General features: G+C 37.9%; 2 protein-coding genes across 2 annotated transcripts in view; both read left to right on the forward strand.

Moving 5' to 3' along the window:
- The first annotated feature begins 2530 nt into the window (after positions 1-2530).
- LOC124113036 (cilia- and flagella-associated protein 20) lies at positions 2531-5359 on the forward strand. Its single transcript, XM_046473281.2, has 5 exons — positions 2531-2751; positions 3376-3455; positions 3724-3835; positions 4006-4194; positions 4517-5359. Exons 1-5 carry the CDS (start codon positions 2668-2670, stop codon positions 4628-4630), a joined length of 579 nt encoding a protein of 192 aa, XP_046329237.1. The 5' UTR covers positions 2531-2667; the 3' UTR covers positions 4631-5359.
- A 6512-nt stretch (positions 5360-11871) lies between these two features.
- The window catches only part of LOC124113039, a 46546-nt gene continuing 32961 nt past the window's right edge, over positions 11872-25456 (forward strand). The window contains exons 1-3 of the mRNA XM_048398793.1: positions 11872-12442; positions 13559-13727; positions 25266-25421. Coding sequence (XP_048254750.1) covers positions 12282-12442; positions 13559-13727; positions 25266-25421 — 486 coding nt within the window. The 5' untranslated portion in view covers positions 11872-12281. The remainder of the gene's footprint in view (positions 12443-13558; positions 13728-25265; positions 25422-25456) is intronic.

Raw genomic sequence — 25456 nt, forward strand, 5'->3', positions numbered from 1 at the left:
GGATGTTGGTACTATTCTAATTTGATATATTATCATTGTTATGTATCCATACCAGTAAATGATATAGGTGTTATGGACTGTGTGTATTGATTATTTATAGGGACATAGTTGTGAGCAATACTTGAATTCTTATGTACTAACACAACGCATTATGTGAGATATGGCTGGATGGCCTACATTTGTTGACTGATAAAGGCTAGTGGACACGCATGCCTCGGGAAGACATACATTCATACATACATACATACATACATACATACATACATACATACATACATACATACATACATACATACATTTTGCATAAGTAAACGCAATTTCCTGAAATAACCGCATTTGTTCGTTTAACTTCCCGTTTTTTACATTTTTTAAAGTGTTTTCAGAACATTAGCGAAATGTACATATACCCAAACAATTCTTAAATAGTTTCATATTCATGTATGTTGAGAAGGAACGCATTCGGGGAAAATATTTAACAGGAACAAGTGTTTCTTTTATCATGCAGCTTTAACTCTTCATCAATCAACATTCAAGCAGTTTGTTGATCTCACACAACAGTCTGATCACGATTTATGTGACAAAAACTTTCAAAGGTTAAGTCACATACACACACAACAAAAACAAAAACAAAAACAAAAACAAAATAAACAAACATCAACAACAACAAAAACCTGTATGCATCCCGATATTACAGAGGAAACATGTAGAATTATGCATATGAAGTTGGTGGTCGGGTAGACACTTTCTTTTTCACATCAACACCGATGTCGCTAACATTTGGCCTTATGTTTCTGCTTCATAATCCAATAGTTTAGCGAAGATACTCGACCCTTGATTAGCGGTAGACCTCCATTTCCACTTCCAATTATATATACACCTGGAAGTGCATTTTCCGCCCACAATGATATATACACTGCCAAATCTGAGCCCCACCCTACAACTTTGGAAACTTCCTGACGCCGCCGCAGTGCATCTTCCCGAGGCAAGAGAGGTAACTGACTATAAAAGTCCAGTTTCCACCCTCGGAACCGCTGTAGTAGATGTAGTAAAGCAGGTGATGGAGTCGCACTACATTCACGCTGGCTGACACGTTGTCGACTTGAATCAGTCTTTTTTCCTTCTTCCGAAACATATTACAGTAAAATACGTTTATAACGAACACGCTGACGGATATTACGAACTTAATTTTTGGTCCCGGCCATTTGCTGTATAGATGTTGTATATATGCTTATAACGAACTGCGGTTATAACTAACTAAAACTAGTGGTCCATTTGAGTTCCTTATAACCATAGTTTACTGTACATCCTAACTAAGTGTTATGTTTACGGAAACGTTTTCTTTTATTTATCAAATATACTCCACCTTCGACAGCACAATGTACCAAGCAGCGTTTCTACATTATGTATCCATTTGGTTAGGTGTCGTCAGTTTCTCACCTTCATTTAAATGTTTACAAACAAAAGTATCGTCCACACACTCGTAGCACGCGTTCCCTCGAGGACATAGGCGCATATGAGGCGAGTTCTGTTTTAATTAGGTAATCCCTAGTTACTAATACCTTAGAACTTTTCACGGCGGCCGCCCGTTTCTAAGACAGGCTGATTAATGTCCGTAAGCCTGGCAATCGAGACCAAAGCTTAAATATGACAAGTAAACAAAACGGTAATCGGGAGATTATGTCGGTTTAATTACCTACGAAAATAGTTGTTATAGCGATGAACGGTCGCATCCCGACCACTAATACACCACGTTGTTGTTAATATCCAAGTGAACTAGAATATGCATTAAATTTACATGTACGAGATAGTCTATGTCACGCTACATTTATTCACATGAATTATTAAAACATAATATATTGAAGCATTTACAATAATAGTTTGTATTTAACATACATTCATAAAAGTAGTCATTCCTCTAATGATACAAAAAGTGGGAAAACTTCGTTTAAGACGACACTAGAATAAAAGAGCACATCTGTATTTGTAATAACCTTTCGATAAATGTGTTTCATATTTTTACAATCAAAATGTATGCTAAAAATGTGCATATAAATATTCTATAGGTTTATTGTTCATCTTATTTGTACATCCCATGTTAGTCATATAGATGTCTTAATTCCATTCAGATGTTACATTCACATGCGTGTGTAAATAAAATTTTACTACTATCTCGTGCCATCTCCATGTTTGATAGTATATGAATGAATGAAAGCTACGCTGACGACCTCAAAGAACTTCCCATATTACCGCAGCAACCACGGTCAGAGGTCATACGCGAATGACAACAAACGGTACGCGTCACAACCGGAAATACACTATGCCTGACATACAAAGTAGAGCGTCAACTAGTTTCTAAGAACATTATATAAAATACCTTTTTACATCTTTTTATTAGCAGGAATTACGTAACATATTCATCCATAGTTGATGTAATAAAGCAAATATATATTGAATCGTTATTCACGATTAAAGCGATCGTTGTGCTTCCTTAGCAACGCGCAGTAATATTACGCAGGGATTTGTCCCTTGACAACTACACTTAGACACACACCACACAACGGATCCTTCACTTGACAACTTGGTGATCAAGAGAGAAGTGGCATATAAGGGCTAGGAGCAAGAAGTTCGGTAGATATTCTCCTGTAAAGTCCCTTAGCATCAGTCGAAATGTTCAAGAACACATTTCAAAGTGGATTCTTATCCATACTTTATAGTATTGGAAGCAAGCCTCTACAAATATGGGACAAAAAGGTGAGCAAACCACTAAATGTGCGAAACAGTTTTCCCATGGATACAGATGGATAGCAACCGGGAAGCTAGTCGATTTCTCAGTCTATGTGAACATTTGTGAAATGACAACTATTTATACAACAATTATACGATATATACAGGCGTTAGGTGGATTTATTTTACATTTTATACCTACCATTTTATTATATTAGCGTTGATTTGTGACTCGCTCAGTTCTATGCAGTCGGTCTACGCCTGTCAGTTAACTGCTACTTCTGTTTTTTTATTATACGTGTCTTGTTTGGTATTCTTTATGGTTTTGTCCAACGCCTCGACTGCTTTTAACCTTATGTGATCATGAAGACTTACATTTCTAGCATCAATATTTTGGTTCATCTCAAACTCTGTTTTCATAGGATCGTTTTCCCTTACCACAGTCTTTTTATGTCGTTATTTATCAATATTTATGAGTAGCAGTGTTAACAGATAGCTATGTAATTAATATGGAGTGATTATTTTAGATTAAAAGGACGGTTGCTATGATATTTTAAAATTGTTTCATTTCAATACACATCAAGTTGTCCGCCATTTTGGATTGTTCACTGACCTATTTCGCCAACTAATACATGTGTTATTATATTTCAGGTCCGAAATGGGCATATCAAGCGTATCACAGACAACGACATCCAGTCACTAGTCTTAGAAATTGTTGGGACAAATGTCAGGTGAGTTGTTTTTTCGGAAAGCGGAAATAATTATGTCCTTTGTACCGGTGCCACATGGGAAGGGCGGATAACTCTTACGTTCGTATGCGCTTTATCTAATGAAAGAAACGTCATAAAATATCCATTGAGACTCAAAATTGGCAACACAAGTATCACACTAGTCTTCAGATAAAGTATTGATCCGATAAAACCACAAAAAATATAGTAAGTGGTGAAGATGTTCATATGTGATATCTATAATATTTCTGTTTTCTCTCTCTCCCTACAGTACAACCTACATCACCTGTCCAGCAGACCCAAAGAAGACCCTGGGTATCAAGCTTCCTTTCTTAGTGATGATCATCAAGAACTTGAAGAAATATTTTACATTTGAAGTTCAGGTAATGAATCATATTGGTTTTTTTATCAAATGTTATGAAAATGGAAAACAATTTGTCATTATATGAAACGATTATAATTAATTAAGAATAACACAAAGGTAATATTAATATTTATGCAAATTATTGAGATGTATTTCAGTCAACTAAGTCTTCCTTTTTGTGCTATTCAGGTATTAGATGACAAGAATGTAAGGAGGCGCTTCAGGGCTAGCAATTACCAAAGCACCACAAGGGTGAAACCCTTCATCTGCACGATGCCCATGAGATTGGATGATGGCTGGAACCAGATCCAGTTCAACTTGTCAGACTTCACCAGGAGAGCCTATGGAACGAACTACATTGAAACTCTTAGAGTACAAGTAAGTAATTCACATACGTCATATATCAACCATTACAGCAATATCATTTCCCTGTGATCTGAAATTCAGTTCTTTCCCTTCATGTTTTAGGTAACATGGGAAGATTCTCCTATAGTATTTGAATCTGAGAGCCCCTAAATCTTTAACTTTTAACATTATTAAACAATAATATGACAAAGACACCTTGACTACCACATTTAATATCGAACTGTGAGATAAGATGAGTTTAGTGTGAATGAATTATTACCAAGATAACTGCTTTCCGATAGATGTTACTTATGTGTTGAGAGTAGCTATTATATGTTTATACTTGTGTTTTCAGATCCATGCCAACTGCCGTATTCGTCGAGTGTACTTCTCTGACAGACTGTATTCCGAGGATGAATTACCAGCAGAATTCAAACTTTACCTCCCCGTTCAAAACAGCAAGAAATAACAAGCCCGACCTTGGAAGTAACTCATCATTGTAAATATCTATATGTTACTACTCAAACTGATCACAATGGAACTACAATGTACAAAGGATTCTTGGAGCCAATGCAAATGCCATTGTGCTTGGCTAATATACATTTTAAGTTACACATATCTCGGGGAATATTTGTTGAGAATAAATGTGTCACAGAGGAGTGCATTGTTGAACACAAAACAACTGTAATGAAACAAAACAGGATAATACTTTTTTCGAAAGGACACTGTCCTTTTTAGGCAGTGACAATTGGCATGTTAAATTATTTCGCTGCACACAACCACCACTGTGAAGAATTTGGGACAGCTGAACCTCAGTTCATACTTGGCGTGGCGCAGCAAGCAAGATACAGACCCATATTGGTGACAACAGTAGTAATAGAAGCCTATTTTGTCGGTTCAAGTTTGGGGACAGTTAAAACATTTTGTTTCATCTGTATAAATTTTTCATGGATTTTATATTGTTTACAGTGAAACACAGATTGAGTTGTTGGGACCTGTTGCAATATGCCAACACAGTAGTCCCTGTTATCTATTTGCTTGAAGCTTCCCAGCTCCTCATTCTGCTTGTTCGTTAAGGATTGATTGTGTACAGACTGCCCTGCCCAGTAGGCATGATGTATCTGCATTTGGAGGAAATGTCAATATTGAATTGTAAATACCACTTCCATAGTAATAAAATGTTCTATTGCCATAATTAGCATCTCTTATGTCTTTCTGTTTATTTCAATGGATTTTTGTCACATGTGTCCACATAACCTGGAACTCTCAGGGGCTAGAACTTACTGAAAAGCTTTACTAGCCTGGGTGAAGATAACATGCCCTTGTAATGTTAGAACCATAGGGAAGTTGGGAAATTTGTACTAGCCTGCAGGAATTTGTATTAGCCCCGGACTAGCAGGCTAGTCTTATGTTCTAATCCTGAACTCTGATATTTGTAAGGGTTCAGAACAGTATGGGTATTCATAATTTACTGTTTTGATTAATTGCATTTGGCCCAGATGCAGGTTTATAAAATATTATTATTTTTTCTAATATAAAAGCAAGAAAAATGTTTGAGGTGGGTTATATGTATACATTATTAAGTTTGGTTTCCTTTTCTGATTTTAATGCAGTAGGGAAGAGTAACTTCAGATTATGTAACTTGTCATATGAGTCGGTTCAGTAGGCATGCAAAGTGATTCTTTGTTTTATTGGTGACAGAGTTTGTAGTTAGATGTATCCTCTCAATATGATTGGAGGAAAGGGGCACATAAGAGTAAAATGAGTGTCTTCAGTTCTTTAATATTGAGGCAGATATGTTCTTGTTTGGGAATGTTGATGTGCACCAGTTCCTGCATTATTCACTTATGGTTGTCATTTGTCTACTTCCATTGTGATCAATGGCTATAGGATGTAGAAACTGAAAATGAAATACGACCATACGAGCATCTGTACTCCGAGCTGGATCTTTGAAATAGTATCTTGATTTCTGGGTTAATAAGTTTTCTCAGCATAAGAATTTATAGATTCTTTGGAATTTTCAAGAATATAAATAATTTGAAAATGAAAACAGCATGTCCTAGATTTTCAAAACAGAGAAAACATTAGTTACCATGGTAACTGGAAACCTAAAATGTATCAGTTTCCTCTTTCTCGTCACTGCCTGAACAGACCTGCTAGGCTGTTAAAAGAAACCACTTGCACTACCTCTTGCATTCTGTTGACATGTTACAAATCCATATAACATATCAACCATTATTACATAAGCTAAAAGTGTTCAGGGCTTTCAGGAAAACATATAGCTATATGAGTGCTTTCTTTTCTTTACCAAGGATATTACAAGTCATAATTTTTCAAGGATATTCCAAGTCATACTTTTTCACATTCTCTGAATTTTCTGATATTAACAACCATTTATGTTACAGCCATACAGCATGGCTGTATCCTTATATTACTGGGTTTTAATTTAATAAAATAATCTTTAGTTTGTGTTTATTTTTGTTTGCCTATTTTGGAGGCCTTGGGAAAATATGACTGAAAGTTTTTTTATGGTTTCAATTGTATACATGCATCTATACTACTCAAAAGAAGGTAAACACTCAATTCTTTCATATTATTATGGTTATCTGTCATAGCCAATTAACTATAGTAATATGAAAGAACTGGCTGTTCTTAAGCCTCGTTTGAGAGGTATTAAGGTAGGTTGTGTGTAAATCAGCTAAAATTCATACAGTCTGAACAATGGTTGATAGCATGTGCAATAACACTGCTGTGGGGAGGATGGACCAGGTCAAGTAATGTAACCACTCCAGACTTAGATGAAAATCAGATAAAGGTATCTCAATTCCAAGGGATATTTAGAATATAGTTAGTCTTCCAACAGGAACATCCTCATAATCCAGTGTGTTATATCTGGTTATGTTATGATAAATGCTGTTCACCAAGCAGTGAATGGGTACCCCAGTAGGATAAAATGGTGACTATTAACCTTTTAGTGCTTCACGGACAGCTGGCATTGTATACTCCCCAGGGAGCTGAGAATATAATTGAGTGAAATGGATCCATTGAACTGGGTAAATATTCAATGTGTGCTTTTCAGCATGAAAAAGCCCCATACAAATGGATTATTATTGTTGTTGCATACTGCGGCATGGTATCTCAGTAAGCTAGCACTATAAATCAGCATCAGTCTGGACTAGTACAAGCAGCCACACACACACATACACATGCATGCACGTCGCTATATAAGTGCAATAATCTTGGACGCGACGTTAAACCCCATTTCACCTCACCTCACCTCACCTATTATTATAAGTGCAATGACTGGGGACATCAATCCAATCCAGATAGTCCTGTGTTCAGCCACCCCAAAGTCATGAGATGGGGTATCTAAATAATTACAGAATAAAGAACAGAATTATATTAACTATGACATTTCCCTCCTAGAAAACAAAGAACTAGGACAAGGGTAAAGGTTAATCAGTTTCACGTGCAAATTCTTTTTTATTAAAATTCCCAGGAAAGCACTTTATATGTGCCAGATCGTGTATGGTAATAGAATCGAACAATGGCACCCAGGTTCGTTCACATCAACAAATATGATAAGGATCAACACGTAATTCGGTGGTGCTGACCTGTTCCATTATGTGAGTTCATACCCGCTCCCGCAAAGAAAACAACACACCTTTATAAAAATATATGGATATGAATCTGCATGAAATTCTTGGCAGAATGTTTGTTTTCCCCCATCCCATGGTCAAGACGTATACTACTACATTGTTTTAACGAGTGTTGATATTGCCTTGAGTGGCTATTTGTAGGTGCCTTGAAAACACGCAGGTTTTATATAAACCATACAACTTTCCCCTAGAATCAGTATGTTAAATGCGGGAAGCTGGTATTACATATAAAGAATCTCACCCGAGTGTCTTTTGATATCAAATATATCAACACGAGTTGATAAAAGTGGAAAAATTCCGAGGCTTGCCGAGGATTTTTGCCTTTTTATCAACGAGTGTAGATATATGTGATATCAAAAGACACGAGGGTGAGATTTTTTTATCATCCAACATCATTCTTTCAACTTTTTCAATTTGTATACAGTAATTAGCAGTGTCTTCAGTGTAAAAATTACTGCAAACTGCTTCATCAGCAGAGCCATTAGTGATGTCATTTGATTGTGACGTCATGGTAACCAGTGACGTCACAGTGGTCTGCAAAGCATTGTGATGTAATGTCAATGCAGCGATATCTACAGTGTACAGTGTAGATATCGCTTGATCTCATCCAAGCGATATCTCCTGTGGGAGCCAGTTTTGGATGATAAATATTATTCTTTAAGACAAAATCGCGAGCTACGAGGAATTACGTCCTATTTTATGACGGAGAGATAATCCGAAAGTCCCTGTAATTCCGAGTAGCTTTTCATTACCAGTAGTCTCTTTTCAGAGAAACGAATAAGAAAATGTAGAAAATGTGTGTTTCCGGATATATCGAATTGAGACATTATCATTTTGTTAGACCGGCGTCACACAGTCATCTTTGACGTCATTAACAGTGGATGACGTCATCTTCAATTATTTGCGACAATGCCCACTCAAGACGTCACGTTGCTATGGGTTTCTTCGGAAACAATCAAAACAGCAGAATAGCCAATCAGCCAAAGCAAACGATAATGCTCAGTGAACGTTATTGAATATAACTTCACTAGCTGTTACCGTTGCCCCTGTGGGCACTATTTAATGAATAACCAACGAGTTACGAGGAATGGCGGATTATCTTATTTATCTTATTATCTGTCCCGAGTGAGTGAATGGTGCTAATCCTGTCCCTTCTGGGAGGGACTTACAGGATTCATTCACGAGGGACAGATAATCCGTAATGGCGGGTTTCGAGTAGGTTATTCTATACGTCATTGACATTCAGGCAGACAAACACAAACATGATGAATTAGTATATTTCATAAAGACACCCTGTAAAGGTTATTAAAAAAGTAAGAAAGTGTAGGTTCTTTGAGACATATATGCTAACTCCCTGTTCTATTCACGGAATCTGACCCGTGAAGATCCGGGATAGAATAGGTCTTCAGCAACCCATGCTTGACGTAAATGGCGAATATGCTTGTCGTAAGAGGCGACTAACAGGATCGGGTGGTCAGGCTCGCTGACTTGGTTGATGCCTTACATCGATCCCAATTGCGTGGCTCGATGCTCATGAGGTCAATCACTGGATTGTCTAGTCCAGACTCGATTATTTACAGACCGCCGTCATATAGCTGGAATAGTGCCGAGTGCGGCGTTACAAACAAACTCATGGAATCTGTTCACTTGAGTTATAGCTGTTTGACTGTTCAAGAAGCAATTATTTCAAGGATGTCGTGATATAGCTGGCATCATATACCGACTGCGGCGCCCAACAACATTCGCAAACTTATTTGTAGCTTAAAATAAAAGCGTCAAAACACTTTCCATAATCATCAGACATTTCTGATGGAATCAAGGGTCCAATGTACGATTCCGAACATGTCATGTGTTTATGAATCACCATCAAATAGTGATGATACCAGGTGTTCGTGAGCCTAAGCTGCCTGACCAACCGTTGGGCCCCGTCACAAACACATGCAAAGGCAAATCATTATTCTTCACCGAAAACAACACGGTAACATGTACAAGTCAAAACAGGGAATTGCACTAGACATCTTTTTTTTGTCGTTGATGCGTCAAATATGGCAATGTTTACCACATCCTGTACCAAAAGTACGTTCTGATTATTGAGAACGTACCACTCAGTATAAAACACACACACAAGGTCAGAATAATGTTATAGTTGTTTTTTTTACGTAATTTGTTCGAATACCCGTTCAGTTAGTCAGTTCGACACATACATGTTATGACACGCCTGGTTGTGTGGGACACCAGTTTAAAGGTTCACCTTTATCTATAACCTCTGTATACACTTAAATTATTGGTAGGACAGTTTTACGACTCCGAGTGGCAAATCCGAGTGGCTGGTCTCCAGTGCCGTTTAACTTGGACCGTAACAACAAGGCTATCATTTATTGACACCTTATATAGCACGAGCGGTATCAATTAATCTCTCTCCATCAGTATTGACTGGGCGTGTCTGATGGTCACGTTCTCATTACCCAAGGATGTAACACTATATATCGCAGAATGTGACGACGCATGATATTTGGTCTTCAATTGTTATGGTAACAGTGATATGAATGTGTTATGGATTGCGAGGTATAAGTATTTGTGTGGTGATGTGTGTCGTTCCCATAGTAACCATAATCATAGGTTAGCAACAAGTATTGTATTCTTGATTACCGTTTCAGGCTGAATAATTTACAAGCCATATATATATATAGTGATTGAGACAGTAGCTGAGTAGGGACATAAACACACGGCAACCTTGGACACCTGTCCGTTGATAAACAATATTATTTCAGCTACAGCCGCAAAACCAGATATGTTTTTTTAATTAAAACTATCAGCCTGAATATTTTTTGGTGGCAGACAATTTCTTTTGTTTTCAACAGTCTGAAGCATAATTATATTGAGAATCTCACCCGAGTGTCTTTTGATATCAGAGCCATTAGTAACGTCATTTGATTGTGACATCATGGTAACCAATGACGTCACAGTGGTCTGCAAAGCATTGTGATGCAATTTCATTGCAGCAATATCTACAGTGTAGACAACGCTTGATCTCACCCAAGCGATATCTCCTGTGGGAGCCAGTTTTGGATGATGAATTTTTTTCAAAGATTTCTGGGAAATGTTCTTCTCGATAAAATTCCATTAGGGTGGGGTGGGGTTTAGGGTGAGTGGAGGTGAGTTTATTTACAATATTGATTTATATATATATATATTTGAGGGGTAGGGTGGGGGGTACATGCTTTTGCTTTCCAACAATTCTCCTCCCTCGAAATGCAGAGACGTGGTTAGGGAAATGCAGAGACGTGGTTATGGCTCTGAAATAAGTTAATAATTCGACAAAATCGTCATTCGTGGTTCCTAACTATGTAGATCTAGATGCTTTTAGAACATAGAGCAAATTAGTGATGAAATTCACCCGGACAGTGACCTGAAATTAACAATGCGCACATGACAACACTTTGCTTTCTCACGTGGGGCGACGTTTGTTTATCTTGACAACGGAAACTGATGTACTACACACAATTGGAGGTTGTTTGCATCACGTAACACTAGCAGATAACGCGTAAATAAAAACACAAAGAGAGTATGGATTTTCTGAGACAGGAGGCGTGTTCAAGCTTGATAGGCCGTGGACGAAAGCCTGGTGTATTAATTGATGGCCCGCCTGCATCGACATGAGAGCATATTGATTATACGAGTTTCAAAGACGTTTAGAACGCATTTAGACAACAGCTTGAGTGAGCACATATGATGCCTGTCGACACTCAACACGTGTTAGTTTGGTAAATCTGTGAGTGTGAAATACCCCGCTGTTGAATATAAAAACAAATATTGTGGGACATTATATTGAAGTGGAGGTGTTATAATAAAAAATACATTTAATTTTTGTGTGTGTGTGTGCAAAAGTACTATATGCATTTACATACAAAAAAGACACTGGAGACATGACAGTTGTGAGCAAAGTCCTTTGTTGAGTTTCCCTGTTATCAAGGAAGTTATATAAAGGCAATAGTAAGCATCCCCATACACTAATGATAAGTGGACCGCGTATATCCAAGCAGGAAACGTATCGCAGGCGGCCGTCGGCGCAGACTGGATTGCAACACGTGACGAAAGATCTCACTCACATGCTGGACGAATATCTCCTCTCGACACACGTTTTTGACATAGCACAGGTTACTGAGTGGATGTATTTTGCGTGGATCCAAATTTAAAGCTACTTGGGGCGTTCACTTCGCGTAACCAGGGAAGCTTTATCAACGCCCAGTGCTGGTCCTTGTCAACAAAGGCTCGAGTTACTTCAACAGACCAAGAAATATATATTTTTCACTGTGATTCGATCGTGGTATTAATTCCCACAAGATTTGTGATTCGAATGGAAAACCGCGTTGAGAATTCTTGAAAAGGCGTTTGTTTTATTGGTGTCCATTTGTTTGTTGTCAATTACTGGTCACGTGACATTTGCTGCGGCACTGTAATATGGCAGCGCCCATGAAACAGGAAACAATAGCAGCAGACGATGTGAAATCGGGAATTTTACAAAAACTAGAGGGCAATTGTTTCTTCAAAGATGTATCGGAACATCTAAAGTGCCTTGATGTTTCATATGATATAGATAAGGAAAATTCAAAAGCAGCAAGGTACGTGATAATTGAATGAAACTGTTGACTGCCAAAACAGCCCCGCCCACCTTTGCTTCAGTTAGTGTACAATATTGCCATATTGACCTGCCTGACATTGTCAGGCATCACATTTGCAATTATTTGTCGTTAAAATTGGAAATATATAATATTTTCCCATTGTATATTAATTGAAATTAAATGCAATGATGACTCGAACTTGTTGATGTTTTTCATTTTGACAATATGTTGCAGATGCACAATGACCCATTTTATCAATGGCAACTGATTTCAAAATGTCTTGAAATTGAGATATGTGTAGATATTATTAGCTTACATTGGTCCAAGTACCTTGAATCAGAGTAATAAAAGTATATAAAAAATAATACAAGGATCTTAATTAAATCTTGACCAACTATGAATTAAGTCTTTGATGGGCGTTTAGAAGTTGGAGGAACATGTAGCCAGGAGCCACGATATGCGTCAGTCAAGATATGAGACGATGTAAGGTCATGTCTTGACTGTAGGACCCCATCGAGGCTCTCATCTCGTCAGACCCCATTGTAGCTCTCATCTTGTCAGACCCCATCGTGGCTCTCATCTTGTCAGACCCCATTGTAGCTCTCAGCTAGAACATGAAGACATGATACATTTTATGGTTAACAACTTCTTTACTGTTTGTAAACATTTCAGGGCTGCTTCCTGCTCTGTCATTAGGTGCCCCTTCATCAGGCAATGAAGGGGCAAGAAGTTGCCCTGAAATCTTATTACATACAATAAAGTTATTATCATTGAATGTTTCATGACTTCAAACTGTGAAGTTGTATTTGGAATAATGTCAAATGCATTTGGTTCCAGAAATTGTATAAAGAATTATCAGTGTTATGCTTGCCTTAACAGTGTAAGATCAAGTTTTTCAAAGTTTGTTTTTATTTTTACATACACATGTAGTTGACGTGGGGAAAACCAATTCCAAATTATGACTTTGTTACTGTGCAATAAGCTGCAAGTCGTAGCTAGATTACAGCTCAGCTCATACCTATTATGTGATGTAAAAAATGTGTGAAAAATATTTAGTATTTAGACAAAATATTTCTTTACCACAGTATAACTCCTTTATAATATGTTTTTTTCCAGCTGGTTAGACTGGGCAGTACGTATTCCATATCTTAAGGTTATCAAGTCTTCAGTGCCTGTGGGTATTCTACCGAATGCATACCAAGGAAATCTGATTGATGTCAAAGTATTTGCAAGACATGGACCAGATGATGAAATCTATGACAATAACAAGTCTATACGAGAAAAGGTAAATTTAACAGATATATAACGGAAATATATTGTTTGAAATGGTTCACCTGTTTTCCACTGTAATCTTATTTATCTATCAAATATAATGACACTGAAATTTTAAGGTATGAAAAGAGATACACATTCACTATAATATATTTGTATAGAGAAAAGGTATTAGTATGATATGCTACACATCAGGGATACAGGTCAGTCTATTTTCAATAATCCTCATGGAGCATTATAACAAATGTTCAATTGTTTTCATTGTTTGCAAAGTGGCCTTTAGCAGTCTTTCAAAATACCCGCCTGCCTGACAGTCTGAGACGGTCTATTTTGCTAATGGATGGTCAGTTTTGCAAAGTTGCACTCCCGATGGCTGGGAGTTAAAGTTACTAAGTTGACGATCTCCCAGTTTATTGTTATTTGCAGAGAAATAACATAAAACCGTACTATTCTTATGTTTACCCTTTCATTACTTTTGTTTGTTAATTTAGAAAATTCTGGACTGGCAACATTTTATCTGGTCTGGTAACTTTGCACAGGTGCCAGTCTGACTGAAATTTTGGGGAATTTTATACACTGCCTTTAACAATTTGAGGTCATATGAACACATTGTTGCCAATGATTGAAAATGACATCATCCATTGTTTTATGTGAAGTTGCTCCAAAAAATAGAGTAGCTGAGCTGATGTCTTCACTTGAAACCCACATTTTTCTTCATTTTCTCACACCATTCAGACTATGTGTTAGTCCTGCACCATAGCTGTGGAATATATGTATCTTATGAAAACAAAGCTAATCTAGATATACAAACAAAAGCAAGTATAGCCAGCTCTAGTCAGCTCTATTCTACAATCAGCATCAGAAAAATTATTTGTTTTAATTTTAGAGGGGCGAAATGTAATGTGTAATAAAATGTTTCAGACTATATGTTAGTCTAACTATTGGAAATATACAGCGTATAACCTACTCACAACTATAAACTGAGAATTATGGATTCTCTGCACCTCATGAATTAATTGAAAACAAAACTAATGCACTCAGGACAAATAATCCTCAATTTTAAGTTGGTTGTGAGTAGGTTATAGTCTAAATGTGGATCGCTGTCAAAAAGTTGGCCACATCAATGTTAACTACTACCCCGTTCACACTGCCTCTATACATATGTGTGAAAATGTTTATATGTGTGTAGAAATACATACGTGAGTATACTTGTCATGTGAGCGCGTTTAATCATGTATGTATATTTACACCAGGACCACATTTGCATCGTGTCTGGAGCGGGTGCAAATGTAAATGTAAATTTGCACTGTGTGTATATGTTGCAATGTGAACGTTTATGTCAACACAAGAGGATGATCTAATTAATATCTGTTCTTTTGCCAACACCAAACAAATTATCAACAGTTGCCAACTTTTATGCATATATACAGAGTTGAGCAGACAGTGTTTTCTTTTGGTTTCAAGGAGACAAAACTTTGTGTACCCAGGTACAAATTAAATCAAACACATGTTGCTTCACACGAAAATTTTCGGTGTAATAACTCTCTTCTCATTCAACTTTGATTGGAAAACAACCTGTTTTGTGTTGAAAGGCGTAATCAGACTGACAAATATGTATGCCTTACACAATTTATATACTTTATTTACATACCTAAGTTGATTTTCATGTGAACGCATAGTAAATTTACATATACACACGTATGTATAGTTACACATGTGCAAAATTACTTACGTTAGTAAATGTTGTGCATGTGAACAGGGTATACGTATTCAACAGTGATGTGGTTCTGAGTGACAAATGCTACTAACATATTTATCAAAGACATAACCAATACATCTTCCTTATAAAAGGAAGATGGATCCTATTTGATATTCATGTGCCACAATTTGGTTTTGGTGTCTAGTAATAGGGGATACCGGTAAGCTTCTTAGTAATGATACAAGACATTGATGATTATATTAAATATAATTGTATCTCAAGCAGACTTCAGATAAATAACATGTGTGGATTAGTGTGAAAAGAGGCTTAGGGCTGCCTAGGTGTCAAAATGATCACTTCTTGACTGATGCTGTGATCCTCGACATTAGTCTTGACTATTACTTATAAATTTTATTAAAGAAATAGACGAAGACAATGCTTTGCACCATGCAATGTCTGATCAAACGGATTGTATGTATGCCTCTGTGACACTGGTCAGTCTGACTGATATAGAAGATTTAACGTGCGCTTTCCGACTGTAGCGTATTTCGCACATGGGTCTGGTCAGTCTTGTTTGTTTTTTATGCCGCACTCAGCAATATTCCAGCTAAATTACGATGGTCTGTAAATAATCAAGTCTGAACCAGACAGTCTAGTGATTGACATCACAGGAATACGATGACATGCATCAACCAAGTCAGCAAGCCTGACCACCCGATCCTGTTAGTCGCCTTACACGACAAGCATAGTCTCCTTTACTGCAAGAATTGAGCACTGACCACCCGATCCTGTTAGTCGCCTCTTACGACAAGCATAGTCTCCTTTACGGCAAGAATTGAGGACTGACCACAGGGGTCCCGTAAGTCGCCTCTTACGACAAGCATAGTCTCCTTTACGGCAAGAATTGAAGACTGACCACCCGATCCCATTAGTCGCCTCTTACGACAAGCATAGTCGCCTTTATGGCAAGAATTGAGGACTGACCACCCGATCCCGTTAGTCGCCTCTTACGACAAACATAGTCGCCTTTATGGCAAGAATTGAAGACTGATCACTCGATCCTGTTAGTCGCCGCTCAGGACAAACATGTCACCTTTACAGCAAGAATTGAAGACTGACCACCCGATCCTGTAAGTTGCCTTTACGGCAAGAATTGAGGACTGACCATCCGATCCCATTAGTCACCTACTACAACAAGCAGAGTCGACTTTTAGGGCAAGCATGGGTTGCTAAAGACCTATTCTAACCCAGATCTTCATGGGTCACTTGGCTGATTGTATCATCAGGCAGAGATGGGGTAGATAGTTGCTTGTGCTTTCAATAACTGTTTTTTTCTTGTCCAGAGTTGATTTGTTACAGACCACTGTGATATAGGTGTGCCAACTGGGGCATAAAGAAACATTCACTCACTCACTCTTGTCTGACAACAGCCTTTGCTGGTATATTTAACCATTTAGTTCCACAATAGAATTGCTAGACAAACAGTAGACTGACATCTAGTCTCTGAAATGAACATATTTTACAGATAAAACAGTTGTTAAATTATAGTTATAAAAATATAATAGAAAGAGAGACTTCATTTTCAGATACTGCTGTACATTACTCTGGACTTGCCAAATATTATAGACTTGCATGGGCTGTATTGGATATATTTGTTTTAGGGTCCCTATGACAGACTAGACAAACAGGTCAGATAGTGTTTATTTGATTACGTGTGTTTGTATATAAATTGTGTCTCTTTAAAGTGACCGCCTCCGTGGTCTAGTGGTAGAGCGTCCGCCCGGAGAGTGGAAGGTTTGATCCTCGGGCCGCGTCATACCAAAAGACGTTAAAAGATGGTACTTGTTGTTACCCTGTCTGGCGCTTGGCATTAAGGGGCTAAAACAAGGACTGGTTGGCTTGGAGTCAGTATACTGTGTCTGAGTGGGGTATTCATGTTAAACTGCGGCATGGTATCTCAGTGAGCTAGCACTATAAATCAGCATCAGTCCAGACTAGTACAAGCAGCCACACAAACACACACACGTACATGCACGTCGCTATATAAGTGCAATAATTTTGGATGCGACGTTAAACCCCATTTCACCTTACCTCGTTAAAGTTATTTTCTTGTTTGAATGTTTAATATTCAACCACGGACCTATACAAGTCCGTGATTCAACTGAGTAAGGGAACTATTTGATTTTATTTCAGAGGAAACCTTTCTAGGAAAAAGTAGTAATAATGAGCTGAGACTCTCCATCTTGTGGGGTATTTTAATTAAGAGTGCTGATTAGATGGTGAGGTCAAGAGGTGCTTCAGTGTAATGACCTGCTTACCGTGAGAGACTGGGGTGAGAAGGTCACAGGGGAGGTGGGCTGTCAGTGTTGAGGATGTTTCCACATCTTTAGTTAATTGGCTTGATGGTGCCCAAAAAGGATCCCAGGACTGCAGAATTGGGCATAAGTGTCCCTTGTCCACTTGTTTCACAGACAAATCCCCTAACTGTTCCAGTGTTGTAAACACATATAGAAACTATGCACTACAAGTGCCTATCTGTGTTGGATTTTGACAGGTATTGTTGAATACAGAACCTAACATTACGTTGAATCTGAAGTCATGCCCGAAACATAGAACAGACCAAACATCTTTGAACAGACACAATTTGTGAAACTGAATATTCCATTTATTTTCAGTTGCATTCAGTATAAATATCTTAAAAATGTACCTGTGCTGGAAAAGATTTCAGATGTTCCTATAATTTTAAGGCCTTTCGCTCATTTAGATCAATGGTGGAAATAAAAATTTAAATGTTCCGATTGTAACCCTTGAACCCCATAGGATGATGTAATGATGAAGTGATGTGATGTTGCCCTGAATGTATGCAGCGGCCACTTGTATATGTCCACAATTGATTTTAGAGAAGAGGAATTTTGTGATGATAAACCAGTGATAGAAATTGGCACTAGTCCTTTAGTCCTTGCCAAACAGCGCAATTTTTTAGGGTTTTGTTATATCTTATCATTATATGGATTAATAATGTTTGTTTCTATGGGGGCAAACATTTGTTTAATATGTTTGACTGTTAATTAAATGCAATCATTATTAATTTACGCATATTGGGTAATTTACTTATTTATTACTTTATTTTGTTAATTTCAAGTTATGACTTACACAGGAATATAATTTTTTAACTTCCTGCCATCCCTATTATGACCGAAGATGATGATGAAATTGTATCCTAAAAGTGCTTCCTTGTTGTGTTTCTTCTTATTTGTGTGTCTTCCATGTGCAAGATATCTCTGATTCCTGTAACTTGCCACACTTTCCTTTGCTGGAAAATAGTTTTTAGCTGAAATCAAGATAAAAACAGGCACTTTGACATGTTAATTTCTGGAAAGTACTGATTATGATTGATGATCGGTCATTTGGGACAAACGGATTGATTGTAACCAATGATCAATGATTAAAATCGGAACCAATTTCCCAATTCACAACCCACAAAGATCTATTTAGATTGCCAGATCTACCAAAATTTGACATCCAGAATTTTCCAGAATTTTCCGAATGTTCCACATTCTCTTATTTATACCAAACATTATCCATTACTGGAGGAGAAATAGATTGATAGTAATTGCAATTTGATGGAAATATTCAGGTCCATCATGGACACTCTTATCATGCTCATTCAATACTCTCATTTGTTCCTTAATGTTTCAGCTGAACATTTGACATTTGAACATCCTTAAACTTTGACCACTTCATCTCAGAAAGCACTTAACCAGGGAAGTGAAGGTTAGCATGAGTGATCCCATGTGGGATTTTCCTTACATTTGTGCAGTACATGTGTGAGTAGAAAGCATTCACACTTAGTCAGCAGTTTCACAGCAATGTCAAAGTGACCTGCTATGTTCTAATCAGAAATTGCTGAAATGGATGATAGTGGAAGCAACAATCATGCCCATTCGGGTGTGACGACCATCTTCCCGAGGCAAGGGAGTTGACTCACTTTCATAGTCCAGTTTCCACCCATGCCGAACTAGGCTGGAATTTCTGGATTCGATCGTAGCACCACTAGTGGCTGTTATGAGTTTTGTCCCTTCTAGTTGTCATGTTGTTTATGAACTGGATGTCAATTTTGTTATGGGATTTGATTGGACTATGCATAGACTCGTAAGTTTAGCCAAAATATAACTCCAGAATTCCAGCCTAGATCGGCAAGGGTGGAAACTGGACTTCTATAGTCAGTTAACTCCCTTGCCTCCGGAAGATGTGTGCCAACTGCCCAAGATAGTCAGTGTTATTGGGTTTGTCAACTAGTTTCCCATTTCTTTTTGGGAGGGTTCCAATATTTAGTTTAGTTGACTTCCCCAAGGATTTGAAAAAAAACTAGGGGGTGGGTGGTGATTTAATCATCTAATTAGCAGAAATAAGAACAGTTTTCTCTCATCCTCAATTATCCAGTGTGTGAGTCATCTTTCTATTATGACCAACACCCTGGACCTACTCCCCACGATAGCTTCCATTCAGGAGGTGACATCACCATCACCCAGCTCCCTTATCAGTAAACTCACAGGACCTACTCCCCATGATAGCTTCCATTCAGGAGGTGACATCACCATCACCCAGCTCCCTTATCAGTAAACTCACAGGACCTACTCCCCATGATAGCTTCCATTCAGGAGGTGACATCACCATCATCCAGCACCCTTATCAGTAAACTCACAGGACCTACTCCCCACGATAGCTTCCATTCAGGAGGTGACATCACCATCACCCAGCACCCTTATCAGTAAACTCACAGGACCTACTCCCCACGATAGCTTCCATTCAGGAGGTGACATCACCATCACCCAGCACCCTTATCAGTAAACTCACAGGACCTACGCCCCACGATAGCTTCCATTCAGGAGGTGACATCACCATCATCCAGCTCCCTTGTCAGTAAACTCACAGGACCTACTCCCCACGATAGCTTCCATTCAGGAGGTGACATCACCATCATCCAGCTCCCTTGTCAGTAAACTCACAGGACCTACTCCCCACGATAGCTTCCATTCAGGAGGTGACATCACCATCATCCAGCTCCCTTGTCAGTAAACTCACAGGACCTACTCCCCACGATAGCTTCCATTCAGGAGGTGACATCACCATCATCCAGCTCCCTTGTCAGTAAACTCACAGGACCTACTCCCCACGATAGCTTCCATTCAGGAGGTGACATCACCATCATCCAGCTCCCTTGTCAGTAAACTCACAGGACCTACTCCCCACGATAGCTTCTATTCAGGAGGTGACATCACCATCATCCAGCTCCCTTGTCAGTAAACTCACAGGACCTACTCCCCACGATAGCTTCCATTCAGGAGGTGACATCACCATCATCCAGCTCCCTGAAATAAGAACAGTTTTCTCTCATCCTCAATTATCCAGTGTGTGAGCCATCTTTCTATTATGACCAACACCCTGGACCTACTCCCCACGATAGCTTCCATTCAGGAAGTGACATCACCATCATCCAGCTCCCTTGTCAGTAAACTCACAGGACCTCAGCGCTCATGGAAGTATTTTGAGTGGCCGACTATTTTTGTTGTTGCCTATTTCTCAAAACAAAGCTACAGCAGTCAATATTATTTATCTTATTTGATAGAATTGAGATAAAATGTTAGATAAGATACTTTGGATTCCCAAGGATGTTTTATTGTTTGAAGACAATATGTATGTCCTTGTTCTGTTAGCTAGTTTCTGGGGAAATATAATACATAAAGCAGTTTAATAACGGCATGATTTATCAATACCAGGGTAACTAAAAAGCAATTTATAAACTAAGCGACCATGGTCTTCAGTATAAATCACCCGAACAATCCTATCATGGCTTTCACTTACCTAATACACATTTTTTTACACGTGTTTAAAAATAGTTTATCTTTTCAATGACAAACATTGAAAATCTGTATCTCATTTCTGAGCTTATCATATTCTACCCTTGCAGTAAATCTCTTTACCCAGGTTTTCTGACAAGCCACACAAAACAGTGGCCATTTCCAGGTTTCATGTAGCTTCTTGACAAAGGAACCATCAGTTGTCTCCCACTACCATACAAAAGAAGTATTCAAACATGGTTTTGCTGCAAACAATTTAAAAAAATAAACAGACATTTGATTGATTTTATTGTGTCTTGTAGAAGGGGCCTTTGCATACAATGACTAAAATTTAGGCTATTTTTTTTTGAAAATGTAACTGAGGAAGAGTTATATTCAGAGACTTCATCACATGCTATGAAGAATTATGTATTACCTGTGCAAATTGTATTAATTTTGATAATCTATTTGTAAGGGACTTTCAACATTATTTCACGATGAAGATATTCCATAAATACAAGTTCTTGAACTGATTCTAAATATTACCATGATTACCCATAGTCCTTGTTTTTCAGAAAACATAGAAAAATGTGGGTACACTGAGCAAACCTTGGCCACCCAATCTCAATGAAATATATGTGGGTTCTTTAGCCAATCTGAAGTAATCTTTCTAAAAAAAATCGTCTTAATTGTTTTACCACCTTGATTGGTAAATTTTGATTTTAGTAAAAGAAAACCTCAACAGAACTCAATATACAATTGATGGTACACCCATTTGGATGTCAATGCCATGTTGCTCATGATGTAGAACACAAACATAATATAATTGCACAGCTATTTTGTTTGCATTAAAAAATTCCTGATTAAAATTGTTTTATGGTACATAAATTAGATATGTTTGTCTGAATGTTTTGCTCACTCGTACTGAGAATTTAGAAGCCTTAATGCTGACTGGCTGGTCAGAAAGTTCACCTAAAATTTCTACCTGCCCTACCTGCGGCTTTAAAAATATTTGATAAGAAACAAGTTTTTTTTATGTTGCTCTGTGTGAATGTTTTGGTTTTCTCTAAGTAATAAATTCCTATGATATGTTGCCTGGTGTGATTGATGTATTTGATTTTAAAAACTTTAGGGATTATATTTTCTTCAACTCAGGTTTTTATATCCCTAGAAATTTGTGTATCCCGTGCGGAATAAATTATTTGACAACGATTGGAACTTGATGAGACACATTATTTTGACATAAACATCCAAAAGAAATTAAAGTGCATTGATTTTTCAGCCAAGCATGGGGATTACTGACTGGTGTCAAGTTTTCACTGTGAACCATTGCTAATATGATTAAGTCACATGTTCATCGTTAAGATTGATCAGTAGTGTGAAGAGCATGTCCCTACTTAATTACAAAGAGTTGCCATGGTGATTTGGGGAAGACTGTGAGATCACTAGGGGGTATTTCCTAGCTTGCTGTGTCATATTGAATTTGAATTGTGACTTGATTGAAGAACTGAGGCACACAGAAATTGTGCATAGTAATTAATTAGTGTTGTTTGTTTTTCTTGTGAAACTAACATACACATTCTCGGTCACACGGTGTAAATGGGTTTCTTTTTTAAATGTTTTTTCAAAATATTTTCAGATGTTTCATACTTGATAAAATTGTGAACTCGTACAAGAAGAACTCATTTAGATGGCAATTTCAGTTTTATTACATTGTAACCCATCTCCTGTGGTTTTAAAGGGGCAAAACACCCTCACCTCACTCAACAACTTACTTTTATGTTCATACTGATGTGTGACCTTAGTATTTGAGCTGGGACGAGTCCAAATTTACACTCCGGGTACCCGACCCCTATTACCCGACCCTACCTAGGTACCCACTGTAGGTCTCAAGAGTTGGGTACAAAATGTCCTATTTAGAATTGTTTACCGGACCTCTGTCAAAAGGTTTTTAGATACATATATAAAACAATCCGATCATAATACACTGAAGTTGACTGAACTGTATCTTTATTCCAAACATATCAAAGTCAGAAGGAATGCGCATAGAGTCAGAAATATATGCAAACATTAGCGACTTGTAGGCAACATTGGTGTTATAGTAGTGAATTTTTCTCATTAGACAATATATCACATGACTAACCATGGGTCCTAGTAGTCCTGTGGGTACCCGAGTCCTACTCAGTACCCGTCCCAGCCCTACTTGTATTCCTTGTGCTGCTGGTGTGTCCTCTGTTACTAGTTCTGAGTACTTTCTATTAAGTTGCTTGGAAGATTTCAGTTCCCTAAAATACCATGATATAAGAGGCGACTAAATGTATTAGGTGGTCAGGCTTAGTGATTGTTGATTGCTTGTCATTGTATCCCACGTTGCATGTTAATCACTGGATTGTCTGGCGCAGACTTAATTATTTACAGACTGTCATCATATATCTGGAATGAGGCATGAAATACAAAAAAATCTTCTTTTTTTTGTTGAAAATCACGAAAATGATGTTCATGATTCAGGGTAATTGCTTCTATTGTTCCGTGATCCTACCTTAACTTGTGTCAGTTTTCACAAATCTCGCTCAGGCATTCTCATGTTATTGGCTGACCACCCCTGATTGTCCAATGTGCTTGGTGACAGGTGTCAATTATTCAGGTAAATCTATAATCAAGCCATCCAGCTTTATGGATATTCGGAGCAACTAGCTAATTAAAATAGGAACTTGGGGCAAGCTAAACAGTTCATTATATGTGATATATATTGACATATTTGGCATGCAGGGTAAAACAGTGATTTTTCTGACATAATCTTGAATAACTATTGCCTGAAGCTTGGTATTCAGTTATTGCACTTCAAGTCAGTTCTTTTTTATTTTCCTGGCACGGTTAAAATTGAAACGATTCAAAATAGGTTCCAGTGTCTGAAGGCACACTTAGAAATAATATTTGACATGACAGTCAATCCCTCGTGAAATTTTTATTAAATAAGGCTGGAGATAAATAAATATGCTTTACGTGAATAAACGTGACAAACATATTGCACAGGATGACTTATGAAGACAATTAATCCACATTGACGCAATTGGTTAGTGTGTGCAGCACCCACCCCCCTATTACCCGACCCGGGTACCCACTGTAAGTCTCAAAATGTCCAATCTCATTAAAATCAGACCTTAGTTCTTGCTACCGCTAAACAAAGATCTGAAGACATCCCAATAGGGGTCACGTCAGAACGACCTTTCATCCGACCAATCAGAGCGTCACTGAAAAGTGACAGTCGGAATGTGATTTCTAATCATACAACCTTGAAAACATTAACACGGGATATTCCGAACGATAGTTACGGGTTGAACGACTGAGTCCATACAATCTAGACCATCTATTAGCCATTCCAGAATGTTCTTTTGTTCAGGTTTCAAATTTGTAATCAAGAATTTGTCAAAATATATTTCGAAGCGTAGTCAACAATTGGAAATTAGTGCCGTAAAGCACGAGAAAGCTGCCTTCTGATTGGTCATTCCATTGGTCGGTCAAAGTTCGCGCAAGATTGGTCTGACGTGACCCGTAATGGAATGTCCTCAGATCTTTGTTTAGCGGTAGCGAGAACTAAGATCTGATTTTTATGAGATTGCAAAATGTCCGATTGTGAAACGTTTGACCGTACTCGTGTCAAAATGTATTTAGATACAGGTATAAACCAATGCTGTCATGCATACACTGAAGTTGATTGAAGTTTTATCTTTATGCAAACATATTAAGTCAGAAGGAATGTGTGCATTGTCGGAAAGAAATGTGAACATTTGTCACGTATAGTGTAACCATAGAGTTTTAAATAATTTTTGCCATTAAACAATATAATCATGTGACTAACCACGGGTCTGGGTAGTTCTGTGGGTACCCTGGTCCTACTCAGTACCAACCCGACCCGAGTACCCACGTTACCCGTCCCAGCCCTACAATGTACACATTTTAGGGGATTAGTTGTTTTACTTTATACTGTAAGATTTAAAATATGTGATTTCAGGTTGCCAGGGGTAACTGTTTTCTCAACATTGAGGGTGGCCCACATCGAGGAACCACCTGTGTTCTCTATGCCCTGAAGAAATTTACAGGGGGCCTTGGTGATGACGATGACAGGGAAAAGGGTGATAACTTCACATGGAAAAAATACTTTACTCAGGTATGTCACAGTTGCTTTGCAGAAAACTACTACTG

Source organism: Haliotis rufescens, unplaced genomic scaffold, assembly GCF_023055435.1.
Source record: "Haliotis rufescens isolate VD_foot unplaced genomic scaffold, xgHalRufe1.0.p SCAF_19, whole genome shotgun sequence".
NCBI lineage: Eukaryota > Metazoa > Mollusca > Gastropoda > Lepetellida > Haliotidae > Haliotis > Haliotis rufescens.